The 14,309-nt window shown below is 41.5% G+C and overlaps 1 protein-coding gene across 1 annotated transcript in view; it reads right to left on the bottom strand.

The window, feature by feature from the left end:
• Positions 1–203: 203 nt before the first annotated feature.
• LOC102822340 (myosin-IIIb-like) overlaps positions 204–14,309 on the bottom strand; it is a 77,651-nt gene continuing 63,545 nt past the window's right edge. The window contains exon 6 of the mRNA XM_006867039.1: positions 204–353. Within this exon, the coding sequence (XP_006867101.1) occupies positions 204–353 (150 nt within the window). The remainder of the gene's footprint in view (positions 354–14,309) is intronic.

Here is a 14,309-nt window from a genome sequence, read left to right as displayed (position 1 = left end):
CAGAAAAATTAGTGTACTGAAAAGACGCAATTGTTATCACATACATGCATACATCTACCTCCCCATTTCCCCCCTCCAAAAGACATATTTACAACCAGGTTTTCTCAGGTTTGAAGAGAAATGATTTTGAACTATTTTTTATCCCTCTTTAAGTAGGTTCAGGTCGCAATTGAACAAATGGATTAAGAGCGCCATCTAGTGTCCTACCTTGGAATCTTAAACAGCGTTTTCACAGGATGCATGTCAAAGAGGGGAGGGTCTCCATCCCCCAGTTCAATAGCTGTGATCCCCAAGGACCAGACGTCACAGCGAGCGTCATAAGAAGAGTCATACTGCTGTTCACAAGCAATGACCTATCAGGAAAAAGCAGGGCATAACACAATCAAGGTCTTTGGTTGATCTCAGCCCATTTTCTTTGTTCCCTCTATTACTGGGATATTGACTTGAGTAATAATAACGTACAGACCTTCTAGAAGACTTTATTTGTTTGTGACTAATTTACCATCTGATATGTTCACTGTCTTTTTTTTTTTTTTTAATGTGTCAGATCTGTTCAATAAACATGCATGGAATCTTCTATGTACCAAGCACAGTGCAAGAGGAGGTACAAGGGTGTATAACACCATCCATGCCCTTCCATCTTTTAAGGAAAGGCTTTGTCTGTAACCCACACCTCCTTTACCAGACAATGAATTCAACAGTGAGGAACAGTTGTTCTCAAAGATGCTTGATTCCGGAACAAAACCCCCAAGAATACCACCAATTAATGAAAAGATGTTGGAAAACTGATGTGGTTAAAATAAAGCAGGAGCTGTCTCCATTCTCTCTCCCCAGGAACATCTCCACCCTCCTCAAACTCCAAGAAGTGGTTTGTATTTGAGCAGCAATTGCACCCATTGGTCTAACTAGATACAAGAACAGCAAAACCAGAAAATGCCCCTGGATGTGTCACTCATTCGGGGTGCATGGAACCTTCTGGGGAGATCTTTGTCCACTCTCTGAGTCAGGCAAGAAAATCTAGACTCAGCTTCTGCTGACTACCACAGTGGGTTGGGAAAAAGCAGGAGTGGAGTGAGAGGTTATGGAGAGACTGTTGTGAATGAAATCAGCTCTGACTCACGGTGACTTTATAGATAAGAGAACAAAATGGCACCCAGGCCTGTACCACCTCCATGACCTCTGATATGTCTGAGCACATTGTTGAGGCTACTGTGTCAGTGTGGCTCATCCTCCTTTTCCCTGACCCACTGCTTTATCCAACAGGATGTCCTTTTCTAGAAGATGATTTTTCCTGACTATATGTCCAAAGTAAGCAAGACAAAGTCTCATCATTCTTGCTTTTATGGAGCAGTCAAGCTTTAGTTCCTCTAAGACCGATCTGTTCATTTTTCTGGAAGTCTATAGAATATTCAGTTCTCTTCACCAACACCACAATTCACATGTATCTGTTCTTTTTCTTTGTTTTTTCCTTGTTCAGCTTTCCATGCATATCAATTGACTGAAAAGACCATGCAGGTATTAGATGCTCCATCTGACTTGAAATCTGCCCCCTTGACCAAGATGACCCATGATTATGGGCAGGTAGAAAACTTTGAGGTCTAGTGAGGCATTTGTCTAAACAGCCCATGCAGTATTTCAGATGAGCACAGGGAACCCAGAGTGGGTGATAAGGCCTGCCTCTTAGACCACCATATATGGTTCTTACCTTGTACTCTGAGTGAGATGGGGCAGTGGACCATGTTAATCAAAGGAGTAACACGATCACTCTGGCTACTGAGTTGAAAATAGGCTGAAGTAGAACATGAGAGGAAGACAAAAACTAAATGAGAGGTGAACAGTCATAACTGTGGTAAGAAATAATCAGATTCGGGATATAATTTTGAAAATAGAGCCAATTGGATTTGCAGATGGAATGCATATAAGATTTAAGACAAAGAGTTGTTGAAGCAGGATTTGGATATGAAAGTCAGGAGCTTGATTTGGGAGATGTATTAAGTCTGAGAACTCTACGAGACTTCCAGATGGAGAAGCTGGTTTTTGCCTGTTGAAATCTGTGTTAGATTTCTGACCTACAGAGCTATAAAATAGTAAATGTGTTGTTGTAAGCCACTAGGTTTGTGGTAATTTGTTATGACAGTGATAGAAAATAAATACACCTGCTCTCTTCCAGATCCAGTTAATTGTCCTTGCAAGGCCTGGCAAAACACACCTGCCATCTTGCCCTTGACCCCAAGCCCTTGCTCCCATAATTGCCCTCTACCTTCTCTTCTAGAAAATGTTTTTCCCATGTATACGCATCCTTTGCCTATCTCAATCTCATCCTTTGACTAGAATATCCTGTCATACTTTCAACACATTCTTTTCAAATGTGCATTCAGACTGAAGTACACATAATTCCAATTTCAGAAGCAGAAGACATTTCATTGCCCCCAGAGACCTCACTTTCATGGTCCCAATCAGGTGAGAAACTATACTATTTTTAAAGCTCTCCAGAGAAAGCTGTTCAACACCTTCCCTTTCAGAAATGACATTTTCAGAATTGTGGAACAAATATAATTTTAGGTCTATCAATCAGCAAAGCTCACCACCCTTATACACAAGATTGTGAGGGAAACAGAATAAGACTCCATGCTGCCCCAACAGGAGCCAACAGCCAGTTGGAATATAAAGTCAGTCTATATAGATTAAATGACAAATCATGACAACTATAATATCTTAAAAAGATAGTGTGTATACTAAAGTGTCCAATAAAAGATATGGACTCCAAATGTTTAGAAATTCAGAGGAAGATCACTCTTACTAAGTCAGCCAGTGAAAAGTATCTAGTGACCAGAGACTACAACTTCCTGGAAGAAATTTCAATCACCCTCTAGCCTCTTGGATGGGGCACAGAAGGTAATTCTAAGGACATATCCAAATGTGGGAGTGGGGATATCCTAACATTTCTCGGGTGGGTACTGTCATAAAATATTTAAAGCATTTTTCTGGTTTCAACTTCTCTTAACAAACAGACACTGTCTTTGGCTCATCAGATCAATAGCAAAGCATCCATTGGTCAAATTCTTTTCTTCCCAAAACTCGGCTCATAATGTCTCAAAGAAATTCCCTAAGTGCAGACTTACAAAAAAATTTATAGGAATTCATGGTGTGATGCTGTAGGATAAGCACCCAACCATAAGTTCTGTTTGAACTGCACGGTTGGTGGTTCAAACTCATCAATCGTTCCTTGGAAACCCTATACAGGGTCGCTATGAATCAGAACCAACTTGATAGCATTTAACAACAACAACAACATGCTAATAAAGGAGCGTGGTGGCTCAACAGGATAAACACTGAACTGCAAACCACAAGGTCTGTGGTTCGACACCACCAGCTATTGCACAGGAGAAAGATACAGCTTGCTGCTCCCATAAAGATTTTAAAGGTGTCAGAAACCCTTTACAGGGTCGCTATGAGTCAGAACTGACCGATGGCACACAGCAGCAATGTTAATAAAATAATTTACAAACAATCATTGAATATGCACTGGCCAGCTATGGTATAAAGCCCTTGGAAGAAAAAAACTTAATTTGATCATCATACTAATTCTACAAGGTTAGTGTTGTTGTTAAGTGCTGTCGAGTTGGTTCCATAAGAACTTGTATAGGGTTTCCAAGGAGCAGCTGGTGAACTTGAACTACCGACCTTGTGGTTCAGACTGACTTTGCAATTCAGCACATTAACCTACAGCGCCACACCAGGACTCTCCAATGCAATAAGGTTGTTGTTATTGTTGTTGTTAGGTGCCATTGAGTCAGTACCGACTCATAGTACCGACTCATAGCGACCTTATGCACAGCAGAACAAAACACTGCCCGATCCTGGGCCAAGCTCACAATTGTTGCCACGCTTGAGCCCATTGATGCTGCCACTTTGCCAATCCATCTCGCTGGGGGTCTTCCTCTTTTTCTCTGACACTCCACCCTACCACACATGATATCCTTCTCCAGCGACTGGTCCCTCCTGACAATATGCCTGAAGTATGAGAGATAAAGTTTGGACATCCTGGCCTCCAAGGAGCATTCTGGCTGCACTTCTTCCAACACAGATCTATTGGTTCTTTTGGCAACCCATGGTACTTTCAATATTTTCCTACAACACTATAACTCAAAAGCATCAATTCTTCTACGGTCTTCCTTATTCACTGTTCAGCTTTCACATGCATATGAGGTTATTGAAAATAGCATGGCTTGGGTCAGGCTCACCTTAGTCCTCAAGCTGACATCTTTGCTCTTCAACATTTTGAAAAAAGTCTTGTGCAGCAGTTTTGCCTAATTCTATAAGGTTGTTGTTAAGTGCCGTCAAGTCAGTTCCAACCCATAGCGACCCTGTATAGGGTTTCCAAGGAGCAGCTGGTGAGCCTGAACCGCCAACCTTGCAGTTCAAATGGCTTTACAGTCTGGTGCATTAACCCATAGCGCCACATCAGGACTCCATTCTATAAGGTTTTGTTTGTTGTTGTTAAGTGCCTTTGAGTCGATTCCAACTTATAGCAACCCTGTATAGGGTTTCCAAGAAGCAGCTGGTGAGTTTCAACCACCGACCTTGCAGTTCAAACGGCTTTTCAGTTCTTGTGCATTAACCCACAGCGCCACACTAGGACTCCATTCTATAAGGTTGTTGTTGTTGTTAAGTGCCAATTCCGACCCATAGTGACCCTGTATAAAAGGTGATAATTAATAGTGCCTACCATATATTGAAGCTCACCAGCTGCTCATTGGAAACCCTATACAGGGTCACTATGAGTCACAACCGACTCGACGACACTTGACAACAACAACAACCATATATTGAAGCTCACCAGCTGCTCATTGGAAACCCTATACAGGGTCACTATGAGTCACAACCGACTCGACGACACTTGACAACAACAACAACCATATATTCTATAAGGTAGGCACTATTAATTATCACCTTTTATAAGAAATGCAGTACGGAAAGGTTAACTCTCAGCTACTGATTGTCAGGGCCTGAATTTGGACCTAGGCAGAAGAGATGGCTGTGTAGACAAATCATTGCAATGTAATGTGTCAAGAACTACAATAAAGGTCATGTTAAGGAACAGTTGAATATATCAGCTTCTGCTTTATTTTCACTAAATTAACCAGGTTCTTTGAGGGTCTGTCATGTAAACTCCATTGTCTTGGAGAAAGCCTAGGGCACTCCCAAAAGGGAGTGGTCCTGGCAGGAGTAAAGGACCCTCTATGTCGGAGGTTTTCAACTGCTCCTTGGAAGCCCTATACAGGGTCACTGACTCAGACCTGACACAGTGGCACTTAAAAACAACAATGTGGACTATATGTATGATGAGGTTTAAAGAAGCATTCCAAGAAGATGCATCCTAACTGAAGGTCAACATGTCTTGGAACTGATTCCCTGTTTATTTAACTCCAAAACCTGCAACTATTTCCTTAGTAGACAAAGAAATGTCATTCTCCTTAGCTCAGCATTTTCTTTGTCTGTAAGTAAAATAAAGCTGACTTCAGAATGTTTGAGATGTCAGTTGGTCTTTGTTCCCTTGCCCTTAGAAGAAGGCAACCTCCCAGAGAACTCACTGAATCAGTTGTGAAGATTCCCCACTAAGAATTGAGGGCGACAAAGGCAGGTAAGCATACTGCCCTGTGAACAGATTTCTCAGGTTCTGTAAATCATACTAAAAAAATGGAGAGAGGGACTGGAGATGGTGTGGGCACCAAGTCTAGAAGCCCAAACACCTAGTCATCTCCTATCACAATCACACCCCTCCACCTCTCCCTCTATCATCCCAAGGCACGTATATAATCTCCTTTGGTTTGAGTCTTTGCCTTGATTGATTATAGGAGTGTGCGTATAATCACACTGGTAGTGGAATGGGAAAGATAAAATAGGAGTGAGGGAGAGTTCAGTGGGAGACTTGTAAGACTGAAGAGTGATTTCATGTGGGAGGTTAGGAATAAGATACATCAAGGAAGACTGACAGTTTGATCTATGGAATGATGAGGCCATTGACAGAAACAGGAAGAGAAATCAGCTTACGAGGCAGCATAGCAAATTCACATAATGTCTGAGAATGACTGGTCTTAACCATACCTTCCAGCTCTTATGTTCTGTGGCTCCATGATTTCCAACTCACCAACTGCTCCTCAGAAACCCTATACAGGGTCGCTATGGGTCGGAATTGACTCAACAAGCACTTAAATAACAACAATCTTGGGGTAGTATCTCAAACTGAAAGGCCAATATCCCCATGCAAATTAGCAAGGGCAAACAGTTGTTGTTTGTTGTTAAGTGCCGTCGAGTCGATTCTGACCCATAGCGACCCTGTATAGGGCTACCAAGGAGCAGTTGGTATGCTTGAACCACCGACCTTGCAGTTCAAATGACTTTGCAGTCTGACGCATTGGCCCACAGCCCCACACCATGGGTAGATTATTCCAGGGTGTGAACTGGTTGGCTAGAACGTTGAGGGGAATTTTATTACCAATATTTCATAGGTCTTAAGGTCTATGAAAAGATGTTGGTATGTTATAATACAGCCTTTAAGGAAGATGAGCTTCAGCCACCCAGCAATTGTTTGGATGCTGCTTAACAGAGCTTGTTCAGATTCCCACCTTGAAATGCAAATTTACAGCTTTTCTAGTACACTTATACTATGCTGCTGCTTATTTTAAGAGGAAAAACACTAACGCTGGGATTACTAGCAATATCTATGCACTAATGACTACAGTCCAATGCCAAGAGTTACTTAACCTGGAGGTGGGCTTGAACCTTCCTAATGTCACTTGTTATCACCTTGGCTTCCACAAACTTTTCTTTCTAAGACAGACTGAAGACAAGAAAAAAGTTTTCACTAACAGTCTTATTGAACTGGTCTTTGGAGCAAAAGTTGAAGCAAAAGAGTTCCAAAGTTCCAGGCTTCCTAATTCTGCCCCTGTCTCTTCCTTCTCAACAGAGTGGATACCTCCTTCCCTCTCCTGAAGGAGTCTATTGGGAAACTATACCCACAACTTGATAAAACAACTGCTTTGACATAGTATCTCCTCATCTGTCCTTGAGAGTGATCTGAAGAGATCTGTTGGGGATGGTTGACCTTTTACTCCACTACCAGCTGGAAAATGGCAGAGACAAAACAACTGGGTTTATAGGGACTTTTGCCTTGGTCTGGCACAACAAAATTCCAGAGGTAGGCATGTTCATTTTAGTCCTTCCATTCTGGTGTGGCACTGTAGGATAAGCACTCGACCTCCAGGCTGGTTTGAAAGGCAAGGTCAGTGGTTCAAACTCACCAATCACTCCTCGGAAACCCTATACACAGGGTCGCTGGATGGCACTTAAAAACGACGATTCTTTTACTGGGCAACTTTCACAAATCTTTTATTCTCCCTGTGCCTCTTCTTCCCATCTAAACTAAGCAACCCCTTTCTCAAGGGCCTCATCTGAAGCACTGTTTATGAAAATGTTGGCAGTTTGGCCTTTTCAATCACACCAAAATGTTCACAGTCCAAGTGTGGTATCATTGGGTCATTGCAATATGGATAACATTTATTTATTTATATTTTTCTGCAGTTTCTAAAATGTATATTGTTGTTGCTAAGTGCCATCAAGTCAGTTTTGACTCATAGTGACACTGTATAGGGTTTCTGAGGAGCAGCTGGTGGGTTTCAACAACCAACCTTGTGGGTAGCAGTTCACTGCTTATCTTACAGTGCCATACCAGGACTCCTAAAAATGTCTATGTTGTTGTTGTTTTTAAGTGCCATCAAGTTGGTTCCGACTCATAGCGACCCTGTATAGGGTTTCCGAGGAGCAGCTGGTGAGCTTGAACTGCCGACTTTGCAGTTCGAAAATGTCTATAGAGTGCATGAATTAGTTCTAGAACAAAAAGGGCAGATTTTGCTTGATTTTTGTTTGGAAAATGTAAAAATATTGAAATGTTTGCCTTCACTTAAAAAAAATATATCTTACTGTGCTTTCAGTGAAAGTTTACATAGCAAATTAGGTTTCCATTTGACAGTTTCTACACACGTCCTGGTGTGGCGCTATAGGATAAGCACTGGACTGCTAACCACAAGGTCAACAATTCAAATCCACCAGCTGCTCCTAGGAAACCCTATACAGGATTGCTATGAGTCACAACTGACCCAACAACATGTAACAACAATAAAGACGAGTTGGTTAGTGACATTAATTACATTTTTCACAATGTGCCAACATTCACATTAATTGCTTTCTGGTTGTTCCATGTCTAGTACTCTAGTTTCCCTGTCCCCTTTGTCTTATCATCTTTGTCTTAGAGTAACTGTTAACCTTTCAGTTAAATACAGTTTCATAAAGGAGTCCCATGTTGTTGTTATTAAGTGCTATAGAGTTGGATCCAACCCATAGTAACCCTGTCTAGGGTTTCCAAGGAGCAAGTAGTGAGCTTGAACTGCTAGCCTTGTGGTTCAAACTGACTTTGCAGTCCAGTACACTAACCCAAAGTGCTGAGCCCCATTCTCAGGGTAATATCTTTTATTTGTATGCCAGTTTTTTACTTCACTAACAGTTGATCTCAGGGAATCGTTTGGTTCAAGATTTAAAGAGTATCTCAGAGCTACAATCTCGGAGTCCTCCAGTCTCAACTGGTCCAGTAAGTCTGAACATTTTTAAGATTTTGAGTTCTGTTCCTTGTTTGTTTTGTTTTCTGTTTATTCAGGTTCACCTATTGTGGCCCTGATCAGAATGGTCTGTAGTGGTAGAGAGTTCCATCTAGTTCTCTGGTCTCAGGCTAGATGAAGCTGTGGCTTGTGTAAGCTATAAGCCCTGTGAACTAGTTTCTTCTCTGAGACTTTGTTTTCTTTCTTTCTCTTTACTCCTAATAAGTAGAGACCAATAGTTGTATCTTACATGGCGTCTCGAACGCTTTCAAAACCCCGGACGCTACCCACTGCACTAGGATGCAGAATGTGAGCTTTGTGGTGCCAACTGACTGAGTTTTCCTATGACACTAAGGAGTCCTGGTGTGGCGCTGTAGGATAAACACTCAACCTCAAGGTCAGTTTGAACAGCAAGGTCAGCAGTTCAAACTTATCTGCAGCTCCTCAGAAACCCTATACAAGGTCACTATGAGTTGGAACCAACTCGATGGCACTTATCAACAACAACAGCAACAACTAAAGACCTAAGCCTTCAAACGTGGAAAATCATTCTCACAAGGTGTTTGGTTATGTCTTTGAAGTATCTGCAACTGTGCCCTCTATGATTATCTTTGTGTTCATACACTTACCTACACAGACACATACAGATAAGTACTCAGCTGTACCTTTCCATACACATACGAAGAGACTTCAAAAAGTTAATGGAAAAATTTCATCATTTTTTCATGAACTTTTTGAAGCTTCCTTGTATGTGTGTCTATACCTACATATGTGACCATACACTCATTATTTGGTTATTGTTAGTGTTGTTGCCACATTACATATATCATAGTCTTAGCACAAACATCCTTTCCTCTTGTGCACTTCTTACCATCATTGTTTACTTTGGTCAAGTTGTGCTCGTTGCAATGCCTTCACATTCAAGGACACATTTGTGTCTTTCCAGGGTATTTACTAACTGTGGTGGTTCTTTATCAACAAGTTGACAAGATAAAGGTGGGGCCTTGGATATAAAACTAGGTTCCCTTTAGTTCAATACAAGAAGAACTATAGAACTGTCCTTCCTACCTATATCCTTTTCTATTGGCTTTGTGATTGTTGTTAAGAGCTGTCGAGTTTCTTCCAACTTACAGTGACCCTGTATAGGATTTCTGAGGCTTTAAATCATCGTGGGAGCAGAAAGCTTCATCTTTCTCCTAAGGAGCAGCTGGCAGGCTGGAACCATGGATGTTGTGAGTCACAATCTAGTGATAATCATAAAGAGCCACTGCACTCCCTCTATTGGCTTAGGGTGGACTTTAGCTTTCTCAGTCCATCATGATTCCATGAAATGCCCAAGATGATAGTTTCATTCCAGTCTAGACTAGGATGGAGTTTCCAAGCTAGCAGTGAGGCCCACCCTCTGACTCTTGGCAAGAAGACCTGGGCTTTATAAGCATGAAAGGACAGTCTCTCCTCATCGCAAGGTCTTCGTTATCTAAAAAGAACATCTGCATTAGACTAAATGTAGGAGAGTCTGGATTCAGAACACCTAGATTTCTCCAACAAGATATTTCAGTTAAACTATTTATCAAAATGTACATCAAAGTGCTGTTGGGTTGAAATCTCTTTCAATAATGTGATTTCAACCAATGCTGTCAAAGCAAATAATATTATAAGCACAGCACAGTCTACCATAAGAAAAAAAATGCATTTTGATTCATAAAAAATTATTTCACAAACTTAAAAAAATATGTGGTTTGCATTTTTCTGTTTTCTTGCTCATTGATTTTTTTTTTAATCATTTAAAAATGTAAGTAAGTTTGCCTTGCACATTCTGATTTCTTACCTTACTAAAATCATTCATGCAAGTCAAAATCATAACCAAAGGTCAAGATTAAAATTTCACTCAAGTTCACAGTCAAAATGCCATTATCTCAACAGTTAAATTCAGCTAACTAAGATGCAAGGCAAACAGACCTAAAGCTATAAATCCTTGGCTGACCTTGAGTCTAAAAGTACAGGCACTAGACTGGTAAATAAGATGGGCTGAGAGGCAGGGAGGCAAATAACATCCTTAATTATGCTTATACAATTCATGTGGCCTAATTGATAAATATTATTGATTGCAAAGATTTCTAAAATAGAGTTTCTTCTCTGGAATTGGAGGTTGCAGTTATAAATATTCCAGTAGCAAATATTTTTCATCAGTTTTATAGACAAACATCTTAAAGTTGTATAAGCTAAGATACTGAATAAATAAAATAAGTCTTCCCTAGTATGAAATATAACCTCAAGAAAGGATGTATTTGAGACTTGTTTGTGCAAGGGGATGTAAAGTAGAGGAATTAGAATTGATCAATAATTTTTTAGTTCTTTCATAGAATTGAAACTAAGGCTAAGACTGAATCTATATTTTATACACTGAAAAATTGCCAGAAGTAATTTACATTTTTTGGCTTTTATGAAATCCACAAAGGGGGTCTAATTAAAATGTGATATTCTATAAGTCTTTCCCCAGGATAGTAATTTTCAACTTCAGCTTTTTGAGCAATAAAACACGGTTCAAATGTAAAATGCACAGAGCACTACATTGTGTGTAACATCAACTTCCTACAAGGCAAGGCTCACCGTGGCTTCTGGAAGGCAGTGGCAACTTGGTTCTGGGTCCTATAACCCTAGGAACAAACCACTTATTTTTATTTATGTGGTAAACCCACAGAACTCACCTGTAAAAGGTAAATCAGCATAAGCAAACTTACATGTTCTGGGGAGCGAATTTGCTTAAATCTCAGTACAATTCCAGTTGCCTTCCCTGATCTAGCAACTTCCCCACACACGAGATGGATGCTGGGAGGTGCCTTGTTGTAGCTGTTAGCTGCCACCAACTTGGCTCATGATAATCTTATGAATAACAGATCTTTGGATTCATTCATTCACTCTCCTATGACACATAAGAAGCCCTGGTGACACCATGAATTAAACATTGGGTTGCTAACTGCAAGGTCAGTGGATCAAACCCATCAGAAGAAATCCATTTTTCTCTGTGGGAGAGAGAGGAGACTGTTCTCATAAAAATGTACAGCCTCAAAAATATACAGCGCCATTCAGCTAGGGTGAAGGCGGAATTGGCATTTATTATACTCTATTGGAACACGCTGTAGGATAAGCATTGGATTACATGGTCGGTTTGAACCATAAGGTCAGCAGTTCAAGCCTACCAGCTGCTCCTTGGAAACTCTGTACAGGATCACTATGAGTTGGAACTGACTCAACAGCATTTAACAACAACCACACTATAACACAACGCTGTAACACATTGTTGTTTTTGTTGTTGGTAAGTGCCATTGAGTCAGTTCTGATTCATAATGACTCTGTATAAGGTTTCATAGGAGCAGCTGGTGAGTTTGAACTGCTGACCTTTCAGTTCAAACTGACAACAGAGCATCATAAATGACAATTCCCCTCTGCACCTTAGCTGTTCCTACTTCATCCCCACTCACACTCTCATTCTTAATGCTGCTTGCCTGTCTCCTTTTGCTTTTCTCTGTGATGGCTCAGTGACCATCAGGCAGGAGAGCAAACACAAAGTTTGGCTTGGGTGTAAACTCTTTCTCTGTCCTGAGCAGAGCAGCAACAACCTCAATGGGAGGGTTGTTAGCTGCCATCTACCCAAGTCACGGGCGGTCCCAAGTACCACCATCAAAAGGAAATCCTCTCTGGCCCTGAGCCATCAACCTGGGGTTGGTATGTCTGAGTCTACTGTTCTGCTATTGTGTAGTGTCTGCCAAGGTAGGGAGCTCATCTTCCAACTCTATATTGAACAATGATCTATTGTGAGCCATAAGGGTTTTGTTGGCTAATTTTTTAAGTTAGATTGTGTGGCCTTTCTCCCTAGTCTGTCTCAATCTGGATGCTCCACTGAAACCTGTCCAGCACGGTGACCCTGCTGGTATTTGATAGCGTCCAGCATCATAGCAACACACAAGTCACCACAGTACAACAATCTGACAGACAGGTGGTAGTGATGGTAGGTAATTTGGAACTGCAGCTTTCGACTCGAACATTGCTTTGACAAATGTTTCTACTCTGATGGTAACAGCATCAGTTCTTCCTCTCTGGTGGATGAAGGAGGAGGAAAGAGTAAATGACCCTTTGACCCTTCTCACATCCCCAGAGGTTACGCATCAATTAACTGGTGCTTCTCTGAGCTTGGAGCTGAGAGGTATGGGGCAGGGGTAATGTGTTAGTACAGGTGGGAGGGCAGCCTGGAACCTACCAAATACTCACTGAGACCCTTGTCTGACACTTCTTGCTTAGCACTGAGTGGAGGGAGCATGAAGCTTCTGCACATCTGGGACCTGAAGCCCTCGGATGGGCTCCTATACTTAGACCCACCAGGAGGAGGGTGATGACATGTCACCACTGCCTGCAGGACCAGCCCTCCACCTACACTATGACATATGATTCAACTTCTCCTCAGAGCTCCAGCTCAGGGCAGAAGCTGCAGCTGCATCCCATCATTCCACCCTTCCCCTGGGTCTTCATCAATGGCAGCCTGAGCCGGCCTGGGCTGTGCTCAGGATCTGTGCACTTAAGCCCCCTCTAGAATCTGAAGGAGGCAATCGCTGATTCTTAGAGACTGACACAAGGAGCCTGAAATGAATCAGGGAGCTGTTTATGGAAAAGCAAATGGCTACAGAATCTCAGAAATGTATGAGGGTAAGTCAAAAAGTATTTCTACAAAATCATAGAAGCCTTTATTAAACAATAAAGAAAATAAAAATGTGAAGTAATTGTTTCTCAACATAGCTTCCATCTGTTGTTAGATGCCATCAAGTCAGTACCGACTCATAGCAACCCTACGCACAACAGAACGAAACACTGCCTGGTCCTGGGCCAACCTCATAATTGCTGCTATGTCATTGCTGCTGCCGCTGTGCCAATCCATCTCACTGGGGGTCGTCCTCTTTTTCTCTGACCCTCCACTTCACTGAACATGATATCTTTCTCCAGGGACTGGTCCCTCCTAATAAAATGTATGAAGTGTGAGAGACAAAGTCTGGCCATCCTGGCTTCCAAGGAGCACTCTGGCTGTACTTCTTCCAACACAGATCTGTTGTTTTTTGGCAGTCCACGTGCTTTTAATATTCTTCCCCAACACCATAGCTCAAATGCATCTTCTATGGTCTATATAATTCTGGAAGTAGTATTTCTATGCCTCTAACATTTTCCCAAAAGAACATGTGCCATTGATTGGCACCATGTCAAAATGGCAATGTTAGCATCCTCGAGGGACCAAGAAGCCTGAAGAGGTAAGATAAGGACTGTAGAGTGAATGGGGTAAGGTTTTCAAAGCATCTCATAGGACAGTCCTTGCTACCCTTGAAGAATATATTATTGTGATGGGAAAACAACAACAACAACAACAAAAACACCTGGACACAATTTTCTTGGCCTTTTTTCTCACCAATGCAGTTTTCAATTTTTTAAAACTTCTTAATAAGCTCCCATGATTGTCCTGTGTCCTCCAAAAAAATCTATCAAGATTGTTGTTGTTGTTGTCAGGTGCCATCGAGTCAGAACCAACTCATAGTGACCCCATGCACAGCAGAACAAAACAATGTCTGATCCTGGGCCAACCTCACTACTGCTGCCACACTTGATGCCATCAAT

The sequence above is a fragment of the Chrysochloris asiatica genome, unplaced genomic scaffold (genome assembly GCF_000296735.1).
Source record: "Chrysochloris asiatica unplaced genomic scaffold, ChrAsi1.0 scaffold00099, whole genome shotgun sequence".
Lineage (NCBI taxonomy): Eukaryota > Metazoa > Chordata > Mammalia > Afrosoricida > Chrysochloridae > Chrysochloris > Chrysochloris asiatica.
This window is presented reverse-complemented; position numbering and strand designations above follow the sequence as displayed.